The sequence below is a fragment of the Camelina sativa genome, chromosome 9 (assembly GCF_000633955.1).
Source record: "Camelina sativa cultivar DH55 chromosome 9, Cs, whole genome shotgun sequence".
Taxonomy (NCBI): domain Eukaryota; kingdom Viridiplantae; phylum Streptophyta; class Magnoliopsida; order Brassicales; family Brassicaceae; genus Camelina; species Camelina sativa.
In genome coordinates, this window is record NC_025693.1 from 22,511,717 (window position 1) to 22,526,956 (window position 15,240).

A 15,240-nucleotide genomic window follows, 5' to 3' on the forward strand; every position below is an offset into this window, starting at 1 on the left:
AAAAAATGAGAATAATTAATTTATAAAAATAAAATATATAAAAACTAGTCAAAAATCTAGTCACAAAAATCTAGAATAATTCATTAATTTATAAAAACTAGTCAAAAATCTATTAACCACTAATCAATGCATTGTTTGAATGTTATTCTCTTATTAATGATGAATTTCATAAACTCTTTTATAATATTATTAGTGATGATGATGAAAAAATAAAATTTATTATTGAAATGGGTCTTAAAAAAGAGAAAAAAATGAAAATAATTAATTTATAAAAATAAAGTATATAAAATATTTATATATACTTTTGAAGAGCTTTTAAATATAAAAGGGTGAAAAAAAAGAATGCTTTAAAAATTGTTTTGTTTTAAAGCATGAATTTGACGTTTTAAAAAAGAAAGGAAAACAAGGAAGAGAAGAAAAAAGTGACTTTTAAAACTTTAAAAAAATTAAAAGCCAAAAAAGCCTGATTGGTAAAAAAATGACTGTCATGACTTTAAAAAAATTTAAAGTCTTAAAAGTAGCCTACCAATCAGGGCCGTTATATGTCATAATAAAAAATTATTTTATTTTCTCTAGTTCATATATTTTTAATTTTTCCCAAACAGACAAGTTTGAAAAGAAAANAAAAAAAAAAAAAAAAAAAAAAAAAAAAAAAAAATCAGAACGAACCCACCCACCTGTCAGTAAACCCGTTATAGAGGTTGTTGGAACCACATCTCAAAAACCAAACCATATCTCCCTATCTTGGCTTTTATTTTTATGTTATCCTTATTGAAAAATCATATGATTTTTGTTTTTTTTTTATATAGAAAGCACACTTCCTTACCTTCACTCATTGGACAAAATATGAAAACATTCTAGAGTATATAAGACTTGACAGTTATAGACTTATTCTATATCTATCTCATTTTGTACAAGCTTCTGGTTTTAATTATTTTTTTGTGTTTCCAAATAAATGTCACTAATGGGACCAAAAAAAAAAAGCAAGTTGATGGTAGAAAGAAAACAAAATATAAATTAATATATGTACATTAAAATATATATATATATATATATATATATAGTTTTTTTAGAGGATTCCCGCCTTATCCCAAAAATTTAAAGGTAAGAAAAAAAAAAAGGCAAAATGAAAAGTTTAGAGGAAGACCTAATTATGTATAGTTTAATACTTATATTGTGTGGAAATCTTGTTTAAAGAAAATTCTAAAGTTGAAAAAATGTCTTACTTTTTCAAAGGGAATAATTGCTCTTTTTAACCAAGAGAATAATAATTCCCATTAAACTAGAAAAATACGAATTATACAATTTGCAAATTCAAAGAACTTGAAAAGTTGATAGTTTGATATGAAGTTTGATTTGTGTTAATATTGTCAATTTGTCATTTTTCGAATGCATAATACAAGCTATTAACATAAAAAAAAAAAAAAAGTTATATGTATAGTGATAGATAATATTCCAAAAAATTATATGAAAACAAATTTGGAAGTAGTTAATAAGTTGGATTTAGTTGTATATTTATGACGCATCGACTGTATCAAATGGTCTCCTTTTGAAAAAAAAAAAAGAGTTTTATTTTTGTTGACCAAATACTACTTTAAAAGAAATTTANAAAAAAAAAAAAAAAAAAAAAAAAAAAAAAAAAAACAAGTTTTAAAAAAGGCTGTGTTGTGTTGTGTCTTGTGTGTATAAATTTAATAAAACCACGATATCTCTTCTCTCGTCCTTTGTCAATCCTCCTCCTCTCTGTAATTTTTTTTTTTTATTTTGAAATGGTTCTTCCGTTTCTGTCTTCCACTCTCCTTCTTCGTCTCTCTTCTCCGATCATGTCCCCTGATCCCATCACCTCCTCCTTCTTCTTCTCTCTTTCTCATTAAATTATTACCTTTTTTACCGGAGCAATTCAGATCGATCGCCCCATATTTTTAACCAATTTTACACAGAAGAAGATTTTGTAATAATAAAACCCCTTAAAAAGATATGTCTATGGAGAGTTCATTAGGTTTCATGGCGGTATTCGCCATCTCGGGAAGCGTTGTCTTCTTAGCGAGTCAATTTCACAAGCGTCTTCTCTCCGATTACATGGATAAGTTCGATTTCGAAATCCGTACGTCCGCCATTCTCTCTCTCGATCTCTTTCTTTTTCAAAACCGATCGTGAAATTTGAATCGTTGTTTTGTTTTTTTGGGGTTAATGGGTGACAGGATCGAAGAAAAATGTGGTGATGAAGAAGAAGGTGAGATTCGCGGCGGATGTGGTTGAGCCTTCGGGGAATAACAAAGAGTATCGCCGTAGACACTCTTCCAAATCCAAATCGTCCAATTCCAAGTTGGCGGCAACTATTTGATTTTCTAAAGGTTTTTGTTTTTTTTTTGGTACAATTATGTAAATTATTCATTTTGGGGTTTTGTGATTTAGAAAAGAAAAAAAAACTCGTAATTTAATTTCCGATTTTTATTTTTATTTTTTCTCATATATGAATCTGAATCTGAATCTGAATCTGGGGGAAAAAAGGAACCTTCATCAAGTCTTCTTCCCCAGGGGTCAATTCTTTTTCTTATTTTTAAATTTTCTTGAGGGGTTTCTTACTTGTAAATAAATTGTTTTGTGTAAATACAAATTGTGATTGCTAATTTACATATATTGTTCTTAAATCATCTGTTCTGTGATTTTAGCTTAATCCTTAATTAAAGGGTTTACCATTCAATACAACACTGTAATCTGTATGGAATATGTTGTGCTGGCTCTTTAATTACAACTTTTTCCATTATGATTGTTTTTTTACATTAACTATTACTATTATGTTTGGTGACGTAATTAATACTATATATTTAGATCCTTTACTTTGAATTTAAAATTGATGATTTTATTTTTTATCTAGTGTTGTTACTAAAACCTTTATCTCACTCAACTTAGCTTTTTTCTTTCTCCTTCCATATTGCGCAAACTCCCAATCTGATTGATTGATAGTCAAACATAACTTTTCTCTATTCAGTTAGTAATTTACTGTTTTACTTTTACATAATTTTCCTGGATTCAAAGATTTTTTAAAATCAAAAGAAGACGAGAATTAAAGTTAAACTTAAACCTTCACCACAAATTTTAATACTGAAGCAAGTATACCTTATAAATCAGTTAACTACAAAACAAGGTTAATTATATACTTTAACTTATCTTTGCAAGTAACGTATGAAAGCAATATCACAAAGTCAAGTTTATGCTACTAATAAGTTTTCTGAAGCAAAGCCACAGCAGAACCTTTAAGACTTGGGAGTTGGGAGTGTATTAAACATTAAAGATCCTTTTCAAAGATTTGGGATTTAAAATAACCAATTTGTTAGAAACGTGTTTATTTTAAATTAATGGGAAGGTTATGGTGAACAACTCCCGAAGGGTCACTGGCCAAATTAAATTTGGCTTACGAGAGTATGGAATTGGTCATTTTGATTTTTTTAAATATAATTAATCTTCTGACGATTACAACGTGACGACATGCATATTTTATCCAACAAGATCTTATAATGTAGTATACTACTATTTGCAATGAGAATGTAAAGTGAGGATGACGACATAAACAGAGTGTAAAGAACAGAAGGTTCTTATTCTCGTTAAGAAAGGAGTTCACTTAACCTTTGTCGTATTTACAAGTCATATAAACTCATAATCATGTTTGTTTGTTTATGGCCATGAACATGTTTTTTACAAGGCATGTATCTAGTGGGCCGATGATGGGTATTTTAAGTCACTTACGGCCCAATGTTTTGGAAACCATTTCTCTTGTGTGTGTATTTTATGAAGCTTAGCTTCTCTTTTATCAACAGTTTTGTTTTATTCATGAAGAAGAAGACTATAATTATATTTTTATTAACCTAATTAAACATACATGTTTCTACTTCAGCTATATATTGAAATATTTTTTTTTGTATTAAGTTTGTAATAATGTAGCAAAAGTTTGTTTACTATACAATTGTCACCGCTCATGCATGCCAGCAAAGAGTAGAAGATGACTTGACTTAGATATGTCATATGTCTAACACATCTGGATTACTGGATATGCCATATTTAAAATTTATGTTCTAGGTTAAATAGAGAGGAAACAGTATACTCCAGTGACTAAAATTAGTGTTATGCACTTATGCAGTTTTTATTATTTTTCAGTTTGTCTTTGAGTTTTATTACGTGCATGTGTCCAGATCATAGACCAACTAGCTGTCTGAAATATAAATGTATGTTGGTCTATTAAATGCCACGATCCATAAAAATATCACGCATCAAATTTTTATAGGCGTATATTTTTAAAAAAAATTCGAATAATTTATTAAGCATACAGTATGGAACAATCATATTGTTGTCCAAAAGAAAGACAAATAAAAGAGCTTTATTGAGAATTCGCATCTAATATTGAATTTAATTTGTAAGATCTTCCGTATCAAAAGATTGACCAAATACTATCTAACAGAGAAGTTTCCAAAGCAGTTTCTTCTTCTTTTCGTTTCTTTTCATCTGTCACATTCTTTTATACTACTTACTGACATAGCAAAATTTACTGGGAGAACACAACTATGAACTATATTCACAAATTTGGATGATCTAACATATGATAAATGTTGAACCACTGATCTGATTGCTTGTATATGTAGATTGTACGGTTTGAATCCAAGACTTGTAAAAGTTCTAGCTAGCAATATAGGCATATAGTCTGGAAATCTATTAATTATACGATTTATAGCAAAGCTTCTATAAAATAAATAGTATAAAATTTCCTCAAAATTATATGTAATTTACAGAGATGCACAGTTGAAGAAAATGAGTATTCAGGAAACGTACTATTGTCTATTTGAAATAATGAGTTCGAAGAGATACTCATGCAGGTCACGGGTTACTTGGCAAGTTTTAATGAAACAGCTATTTTAAATTTTTGAAAAAATATCTGGTCATGAGTAAATAAATTATTGATCAGTATAACCTATTTGGAGACACGTTTATTATCTTTTTAAAATTGATTAGTTGGCTTATTTTATTCTTGACTTCAAAAGAAATGTTTAGATTCATCTTTCAATATTTTCACTTAAATTTTTTTTTTGATAAAACAACATTTTGACTAATTGGAAAAAATCTAACACAAGTCATCAATATAGTAAAACACATTCATGACTTTGAAGTTTGATCACCAAGCTTCAAAACAAAGTATATGTTTGAAGGCGACGAAGAATCTAACGGTCAGCGAAACGTCGCCGTTTTCTAGTTGTACGGCATGTAATAGAAGCAATGCCTACTCTTAAGTCTTAAGTCTTAACTAAGGCTTGGCGTAAACGGTAAACACTATAGTAGACTTATTCCCATGAAGTCTTAGGGGCTGTTATTGAATAATGGATTTTAAAAGAATTTGATGTATTTTGGAATCCAGTATTATTCAATTAGGTATTTAAAAAAGTACATTAAAATCTGCTGTTATTGGATTATGGATTTATTTGATGGATTTTAGAATTCTTTAAAAACACTGTTATTCAATGTCCATTGGATTTGGTGTTATTTTAGATTTCAACGTATTTCACTTCAAAAAGATGAACAAACACAATCCCACATATTTTTCAAGTATTTCAATCTCTTTATCTTTCTCTCTTTTTTCAAAATTGATTCAAGAGATTAATCTAAGAATTAAGAAATAAAATATAGTTATGGCCAAAAGACCACTGTGATCTTTCATTTTAGGGTTTGACACAGTTTGCAGATCCTCAGATCTGATTCTGCCTATCAAATTAACTGTTTACACAATTTCACTGGTTTTTCTTATATCTCTGGTTTCATTTTGATTGAAGATGTTTGTTCCTCTTGTTTTTGTTTCATTTGATTGAAGAACAGGGGAGAAATCACATAGAAAGAAAACCCTAAAAGATTGATTTTCCATCTCAGATCCAAAAAATCAAAACTCTTAACAGCTGAATCAAACAACAAGAGTCTCCAGCAGAGATCCACCACCATAAATCAAGAAGAAACCCCAATCAGATCTCCAACTCAGATCGACAAAACCAGAAAATATTGCCGGGACATATTTTTGTTTTATTTGATATAATTATGAGTAATTTATTTTATTTTTATCTAACTTCAAAAATAATAAAATCTAATGACTTTCAAATCCATTAGTAATGTCATTCAAATCCACTAATAATGACAACAATATCACGTTAAATGAATTAGAAAAGTTTTGAATTCTAAAATCCACTAATAATTGAAATCTATTAAAATCCTTGTTCAATAACACCCCCTTAATCTATATATATAAAGTTCACTTTACTCACTCATGGTGAAGCCACATCAGCCACTACCTCTTTAATTTTTATGGGCCTTACAGATTTTACAGATTTTAATAAGGCATTTAAACAATTATAACAAACTGATCCACTAGATTTAATCTAAAATTTGTAGACCCAGCACTATTTCATCCAAAATCTGTAGANATTTAAACAATTATAACAAACTGATCCACTAGATTTAATCCAAAATTTGTAGATCCAGCACTATTTCATCCAAAATCTGTAGGCCCAACACTATTTCATCCAAAATCTGTAGGCCCAACACTATTTTTAAATCATGTGGATTCAACCTAATAATATTTCATCCAAAATTCAGCGGTGTGAATTAAACTCTAATTTTATTATTCAACCATAAAAAAACGAAAGAAAAGAATAGAGCATTTACCCAATATATATATATGAAGTAAAACACTGAATTTGGAATAATATTATTACCTATTCGTACCTAATTTTCTTTCATTTATCGTTTATGCTTAGTTCTTTTACATATACGTGCATCATATGGTTAATCCACATAATTATAAGAGAAAAATAAAATATTTTCTTAGCAAGAAGACAAGATCTATGATTAGAATCTCCATTGATCATGTAATTATATATCATCATTTCAAACTATGAAAACATCCACCTAAGCAATTTTTTTTTTACTTTAAAATAAATTTAAAATATTCATTTAGCGCATATTTCTGTCAATTATAATTAATAGAAAGTTTAAAAATAAATATAATTAGTTAAATAAATAAAATGTTAAAATAAGAAAACAATACTATAATTTTTTATCAGTGGTAATAGTATAATTAAAATTTTCAATTAAACTGATAAATAATGAAAATTATAAATGTATTATTGAGTTTTAGAATGGAAGTAAATTTTAAATTTATGGTAGAATAAATAAAAATTATGTAATTGTGTATTATTGAGTTGTGGTATGGAAGTAAAATTTAAAATTATGGTAGAATAAAAAAATTCTGTAATTGTATTTATAAAATTTTAAACAGGAAAAAATAAAATTAAAATTGAAATATTATTTTATAACATAATCAAAAAGGAAAAAAAATTGATGTTTCGTCAATTGAATCAAATGGTTCTAATCCAAATTTAAGTATTGAAATATAGTAATTAAAGAGAAAATAGTTATAATATATCTTGAAAATCATTTTACAGTCTAATATGTATTATGTGTGATCCAATCGAAGGTGGAAAAAAGTAGATGTCAAAAGAAGTGCATCATCAATAATGACGAAAGAATTAAAGTTAAAAGTGTTTGAAAATAAATTAGTAAAAAATACACAATCACACATGACTAAATTAAAATCTATGACATCTCATTAATTGTGTGAAACGAATGAGTTTGTAGAAAAATAAATGACATACATTATTAGATTCCAAGTCGGGTGTAACAGTTTGGCCATATAATCATGGAAAGTGGGATAAGATATGCACTTTCATGAATTGGTCGTTATGGTACGTTGCAATTATTTTGATGGGTAAAGCAAGCTCGGTAAAGATGTTATAACGATATGATATTATATTTTACCTTTAAGCAATATTCATGAGATTCGGTATATTCAAATTTATACGAAATAATGTTATGTTAGTATCAACATCTAATCATAAATAATATATACAATTAGATCAACAATCGATCAACATCAAAGCTTTTAAAAATGTTTTTAATGAAATATATGAATAAGAAATAAACTCTTTTAATGTTAAAAGATTTTGAAGTGGTCATCAATGTCGTTTATTTTTCCTAATATTACCACATGACATATATTTATCAAGATTTACCCTCAAAACTTTGAATGATTATATTCGAGTTCAAGAATTCATATTAATAGAAAAGATTTAAATTAAAATCCCACGCTTGCGCGGGTACAAATTCTAGTTATATATAAAAAAGAATTCACTTACACAATTTATGTTGTAAAAATAACGTTGTTGCACACAATCCTAGTTTTTTTTCTTCAGCAATGACAATTTATATAGTCCCTAATTAAAATCCATCTATAATCTTGACCAACATGCAAGACAATTTATGTAATCCTGAATTCAAAGAAACCCTCATATGTTGTTATTCCAAACTTTTTCTTTCTAATCCTAGTGCCTTTCTCAAGTTCATCCAGGGTGTTCCAACCCGAAATCTTGTTGTTTGTCATTGTCCCATTATAATTAAGGAAGGAAATAAAACCAGAAAATTTACCAACAAGTTATAATTTATTTATACTTTTACAATTTACAAACATGTACATCTTGAGACTATTGATATACAACACTGTTTGTTTTGCTATGCTCTGGTTGGTTTGTCGTGAATTAACAACAAGAAGTCTAATACATTAATACATTATCCAAGAAACGAATTCTACTTGGGCAGCGTTCATAGTTATGGGATTGGGAGAAGTTTCAAGTTGAATCAAACCTGTTGAATTTTTTCTTTCTATATTTACTATGTTTTCTAAGTTTACAAAAGATCGATTATAACTTAAATCATTTCGTATACAATTTTTACCATTTTGCGTTTACGCTTATATGTTAAATTTAATAATAAAATAGTCTTACAAATTCTAAACGCAAGCATAGTTTTTCTTGTTGTAGCGTATATACAAACGACTTCCTGACTAAAACGAAAAAATAAAAATTGTTAAATTTGAACATATATATACGATTATAATTCATATCTATAAATAAATTCCAAAGAAAAGAAAGAAAAAAACAGTTTAGATCTAGATTGAATGATTTGCCAACTTGAACATTTGAGTTATTAGAAAGATCACCGGCGAGGACTCTTTGTTTTCTAACAAACAAAACATTAAAATCAATGATTTGGAAAGATAATAATTCTCCGTCTGTATAGAATTTTTTGAGAGGGGATTGTGTTTTATAAGTGTCGCTTCATACTTAATAATAAGGAAATATTAGTTCAGGCGGCTAGCATTCACTATCATATTTAAAAACTATACTCTGTAAGGTACTTAAACATATAATAGTAATTATCAGTGATTATTTTCATGCTAATTCCTTCCGAGTTTTGACTGTCACACCGACACTTTGTTTGATATGCCCGTGATCTCTCTTTTTTTCTTTTTCTTTTTGTCTTTCTTTAATAGTATAACACTAGTAATAATGTTTAGTGCTTTTAACTCATAAAATAGTGGACAATATTAAGCACATCTTTCATATCTTAAGCGAATTCATTTATGTTTTACTAGTAGTACGAACCAACTATAATTAGCAATTTATCCATCATGGTGAGTGGTGGTGACGAAATGAATTCATAACATTGCGGTTTACGAAATCAAAACATTTCCTTAAGACAATTGTTTGATACTGTTACAATAAAAAGACGAAAACGGAAAGTATTTGACTTGAAGGCAACGTGAATGGTGTGCATTCGAGTAACCGACACACACGAAGCTCAAATTACAAAGACACAGCTGAGCTGTTCCCTTAAAAAGCTGAACTCTTGGCTTCAAGTTTTATATTTTGCGTCACCATAAATTTTATTTCCAACGTGTAGACCCCCAAAATTTGTAAATAAATACGTAGAATAAATAGTGAAAGCATTAAAACCCGCCCACCCAAAAAACCATTACATAATTAATAAGAAAATGAAACACGAATTAATTTATAATATAAAAATAAAAATAAAAATAGGAAGAAGAAACATCACAATCACTTTTAATCACATCACCATATCAATCTCTCCTCCTTTATTCAACAAACCCAAAAATAAAAACTCAAGAAAACCATTCTTCATTTCGCCGACACTTTCATCTCCACACCACCATCACCATGGAAGGTCTCTTCTTCCTCCTCCTCATCACTTTCTCCATTACCACCACCGCATTACCCGAGAAACCCGTGTCGGGTCAAATAAACTCAAACTCGGTACTCGTAGCTCTTCTTGACTCACACTACACAGAACTAGCAGAGCTCGTGGAGAAAGCTCTTCTCCTTCAAACCTTAGAAGAAGCCGTTGGTCAACACAACATCACAATCTTTGCTCCTCGCAACGATGCCTTGGAGAAGAATCTTGATCCTGAATTCAAATCTTTCTTGCTCCAACCAAAGAACCTCAAATCTTTACAATCTTTATTAATGTTTCACATTCTTCCCAAAAGAATCACTTCTCCTCATCAGTTCTCTTCCGCCGTCGTCAGCCACCGTACTCTCTCCAACGACCACCTCTACTTCACCAACGGAAAAGTCAACTCCGCTGTGATTACCAAACCCGACGATTTAACCCGACCCGACGGAGTCATCCACGGAATCGAGCGTCTTTTAATCCCACGTTCTGTTCAAGAAGATTTCAACCGCCGTCGTAGTCTCCGTTCTATCGCCGCCGTGTTACCGGAAGGAGCACCTGAGGTTGACCCGAGAACTCACCGTCTCAAGAAAAAACCCGTTCCAGTTCCGGCCGGAGCTCCACCGGTTCTCCCGATTTACGATGCAATGTCACCCGGTCCGTCGCTAGCTCCGGCTCCGGCACCAGGACCCGGTGGACCTCGTCACCATTTCGNCTCTCCTCCTTTATTCAACAAACCCAAAAATAAAAACTCAAGAAAACCATTCTTCATTTCGCCGACACTTTCATCTCCACACCACCATCACCATGGAAGGTCTCTTCTTCCTCCTCCTCATCACTTTCTCCATTACCACCACCGCATTACCCGAGAAACCCGTGTCGGGTCAAATAAACTCAAACTCGGTACTCGTAGCTCTTCTTGACTCACACTACACAGAACTAGCAGAGCTCGTGGAGAAAGCTCTTCTCCTTCAAACCTTAGAAGAAGCCGTTGGTCAACACAACATCACAATCTTTGCTCCTCGCAACGATGCCTTGGAGAAGAATCTTGATCCTGAATTCAAATCTTTCTTGCTCCAACCAAAGAACCTCAAATCTTTACAATCTTTATTAATGTTTCACATTCTTCCCAAAAGAATCACTTCTCCTCATCAGTTCTCTTCCGCCGTCGTCAGCCACCGTACTCTCTCCAACGACCACCTCTACTTCACCAACGGAAAAGTCAACTCCGCTGTGATTACCAAACCCGACGATTTAACCCGACCCGACGGAGTCATCCACGGAATCGAGCGTCTTTTAATCCCACGTTCTGTTCAAGAAGATTTCAACCGCCGTCGTAGTCTCCGTTCTATCGCCGCCGTGTTACCGGAAGGAGCACCTGAGGTTGACCCGAGAACTCACCGTCTCAAAAAAAAACCCGTTCCAGTTCCGGCTGGAGCTCCACCGGTTCTTCCGGTTTACGACGCAATGTCACCCGGTCCGTCGCTAGCTCCGGCTCCGGCACCAGGACCCGGTGGACCTCGCCACCATTTCAACGGAGAGGCTCAAGTTAAAGATTTCATCCACACGCTTCTTCATTACGGTGGCTACAATGAAATGGCTGACATTCTCGTCAACCTCACTTCTTTAGCCACCGAGATGGGTCGGCTCGTGTCCGAAGGTTACGTTTTGACCGTTTTAGCTCCGAACGACGAAGCTATGGCTAAGTTGACCACAGACCAATTAAGCGAACCGGGAGCTTCAGAGCAAATTGTGTATTACCACATCATACCGGAATACCAAACCGAAGAGAGTATGTATAATTCAGTACGCCGGTTTGGGAAAGTCCGGTACGATTCACTCCGGTTTCCTCATAAAGTAGAGGCTCAGGAGGCAGATGGTTCGGTTAAGTTCGGTCACGGTGACGGTTCGGCTTATTTGTTCGATCCTGATATTTATACCGACGGTCGGATTTCGGTTCAGGGGATTGACGGCGTTTTGTTCCCAGAAGAAAAAACACCGGTCGAGAAGAAAACCGCCGCTCCGGTTGTCAAGAAAACAACTAAACCAAGAAGAGGTAATCAATTTTTTTAATAAATCTTTTAGTCTTTTAATTTATGTCCTTACCTATTTGATGGTGACATTTTAACCCCAAATTATATAATTTTTAACAAATACATACCACTATTACAAAAGTAACTGAGTTTTGTTAAGACACAGTATTATAAAGTTATAAAGTAATTTGCTTAGGGAATTTCCAATGTTTTCAAAACTGGACCGGACCGACGGTCGAACCACGTTAACCCGCGAACCGGTAACATGTCCGGGTTGGATTAATATCAAAACCCAAAAGAAATTGAACCGATAAAAAACCATATCAACCTGCCAAAAACCTAAAAACCGGTGAACCATTAAACCGGATAAAACCGAATTCTATTTTTTTGTTTGTAAAAATGAGTGCAATTAATTTAATTACTTACCTTTTCTAGTTTCTTCTTAGCAAATTAGTAATAGTAGGGTTTCTTAGATAATGAAGATTGAATGTTATACACTCTTAATTATTATCTTATTGCTTTTAGATTTGAATTTCTAAACTATTTTACTAGTACTGGTTATACTTTGAGTTTGTTGCATTTTGAAATTATTACTTTTAAAGGTTTTTTTAAAACATTATGATTATTGAAGTATTTTATTTGGTATATCTAATTATATCATAGTTATAATCATTGAAAGAAAATAGAAGACATATCCATACCTATTATTTATAAAAATATCATCAAAATCAATTGAACCCGGTTGACCCCGGTCGAACCATATTGACTCATGACCCATAAGCTTTTCCGGTTCAGTTACCGGTCCGGTTTTAAAAACATTGGGAATTTCTTATGTTCTGTGATATCTTATCATATTATATGGATGATTAAATCATTGTTATAGAAAGGTAAGAGTGATTAGTCCATTATATAATTAGTCTTTCAACGAGAGAGTACCAAGTAAACAAAGTGGGATTTGGCATAAAGTACAAACGTGTGAGAATAAAGACAAAGTCTCTCTAACAAACTTTGATATATATATATATATATGTATATTATTTTTCAACTATATTATAATATAATTTGGAGTTTATAACTATTTAATGATCCACCGACGAAGAATCCCATGTTAAAAAGTGAATGAAAACAAAAGTGTTTTCTTTTTCTTTGTTTTTCCTAAAGCCGAGTTATATGAGTCACATTGGTTAATAAAGATAACAACTTTTTTTTTTTTTCTTCTTCTAAATATTTTTATTTTAGCATTAGTTAGAAACAATCATTAGCCTTCCTTGTTATTGCTATTGTTAGTTCAACACACTGACAAAATAAATACTAAACCGATTGGAAAATTAATAATTTCTAATTGAATTTATATTATGCTGCAGGTAAATTGATGGAAGTAGCATGTACAATGCTGGGATCACAATTTCCCACATGTCAATGAGATTCTCACAGGCGACCAAATTGAATCCGGACATGAGAATTTTTATAATTCTGTAAACATGTGATAAAAAAAAATGTGAACAGAAAGAAAGAAATAATGTAAATGATTATTTTTTGTGGGTCGTTGCAATAAGAATGTTACATCGTAGTTTTAGTATTTGAGCCGAACTTCAATCAACCGGATAGCTTAAGATACATACTGTATATATCTTTTGAAAGGATTGGTAAGAAAGTAATTACAAACCTAACCCTAGATTGATTCGGTCCATATATATACGTGCTTGCGTGAAAAAGGGAAACAAGACAATTCCTTCGGGTTTTAGGAGTTAGGACAACGAGTTCTGTTTTTCTAGAAAGTACATGCTTAGGGTTGACTTACAAAAGAATAAAAATAAAAATAGACCTTGGAACAGAAGTGTAGCTATGGGATTGTTCATTCGTCTTGCCACCTTGAAAGGGTTGAGGAAGAAGGTAGAAGGAGGATGCAAAAGAAGAAGAAGAAGAGGCATCGTGAAGTCCGCCGGTTCGAGATCAGCTACCTTTGAAGAGATCCCCGATGTTGGATATGGGTTTCATCCAGCCTTAACAGACTTTCCTACAGGCCCACTATCGAAACAATCACCCCAAAATCCAGGAAGGCAGGACGACTAAAACCCACATGTCGGGCCGACAAAGCTCTTGGAAGGCCCAATTAGGACGGACAGCCCAATGAGTGACGGCCCGAATAAGAACGATCACCGACTTTACCTGAGGACAATCCCACATCGATCCCGAGGCAGAGAGGTGAAGCGTCCCATCAGCTATAAGTACCGAGGGAGCAGTTTACAGAAGGCATCAAGTAACATCGGGCAAGAGTCAGGAGTAAATCCGATTCTAAGCTATAGTTCAGTTAGTCATTTTGAGAATACAGTTCTCTGTAATTCGCCGAACGGCTTATAACGGTTGCATTGTAATTCGACGATCTTTGACTATCTTAATAAAGTCCTTTGTTTCGCCCTTCTTTTATATTACCCCCGAGTTAGTAGCTATACTAGTTCAACATTTGGTGCGCATCCAGGGAAACAAACAAGGGAAGCTTTTGAAGAAAGTCCAACATCGACAGAGCAATGGCAGAAAGAGAAACGACTGGCAGCGACGGATATGTGGCGGAGNTCGTGAAGTCCGCCGGTTCGAGATCAGCTACCTTTGAAGAGATCCCCGATGTTGGATATGGGTTTCATCCAGCCTTAACAGACTTTCCTACAGGCCCACTATCGAAACAATCACCCCAAAATCCAGGAAGGCAGGACGACTAAAACCCACATGTCGGGCCGACAAAGCTCTTGGAAGGCCCAATTAGGACGGACAGCCCAATGAGTGACGGCCCGAATAAGAACGATCACCGACTTTACCTGAGGACAATCCCACATCGATCCCGAGGCAGAGAGGTGAAGCGTCCCATCAGCTATAAGTACCGAGGGAGCAGTTTACAGAAGGCATCAAGTAACATCGGGCAAGAGTCAGGAGTAAATCCGATTCTAAGCTATAGTTCAGTTAGTCATTTTGAGAATACAGTTCTCTGTAATTCGCCGAACGGCTTACAACGGTTGCATTGTAATTCGACGATCTTTGACTATCTTAATAAAGTCCTTTGTTTCGCCCTTCTTTTATATTACCCCCGAGTTAGTAG

At 32.6% G+C, this 15,240-nt stretch overlaps 2 protein-coding genes across 3 annotated transcripts; both read left to right on the forward strand.

Annotated features, from left to right (window-relative positions):
• Positions 1,708 to 2,651, forward strand: LOC109126181. Its single transcript, XM_019229303.1, has 2 exons — positions 1,708 to 2,104; positions 2,202 to 2,651. The coding sequence occupies exons 1-2, from the start codon at positions 1,978 to 1,980 to the stop codon at positions 2,342 to 2,344; spliced, it is 270 nt and encodes an 89-aa protein (XP_019084848.1). The 5' UTR covers positions 1,708 to 1,977; the 3' UTR covers positions 2,345 to 2,651.
• Positions 10,007 to 13,728, forward strand: LOC104711789 (fasciclin-like arabinogalactan protein 15). Of its 2 annotated transcripts, XM_019229302.1 has the most exons (3): positions 10,007 to 10,830; positions 11,651 to 12,172; positions 13,514 to 13,728. In XM_019229302.1, the coding sequence occupies exons 1-3, from the start codon at positions 10,104 to 10,106 to the stop codon at positions 13,570 to 13,572; spliced, it is 1,308 nt and encodes a 435-aa protein (XP_019084847.1). In that variant the 5' UTR covers positions 10,007 to 10,103; the 3' UTR covers positions 13,573 to 13,728. The 2 variants fall into 2 exon arrangements, with proteins under 2 accessions (XP_019084847.1, XP_010426853.1); XM_010428551.2 differs by lacking the exon at positions 10,007 to 10,830 and having other exon boundaries at positions 10,843 to 12,172.

Bases quoted from the DNA above. Each gene is read 5' to 3' on its own strand.
- LOC104711789 (XM_019229302.1), top strand. From the start codon at position 10,104: ATGGAAGGTCTCTTCTTCCTCCTCCTCATCACTTTCTCCATTACCACC. The intron at 12,173-13,513 runs GTAATCAATTTT...ATTATGCTGCAG, and splicing joins AACAACTAAACCAAGAAGAG to GTAAATTGATGGAAGTAGCA.
- LOC109126181 (XM_019229303.1), top strand. From the start codon at position 1,978: ATGTCTATGGAGAGTTCATTAGGTTTCATGGCGGTATTCGCCATCTCG. The intron at 2,105-2,201 runs GTACGTCCGCCA...AATGGGTGACAG, and splicing joins TAAGTTCGATTTCGAAATCC to GATCGAAGAAAAATGTGGTG.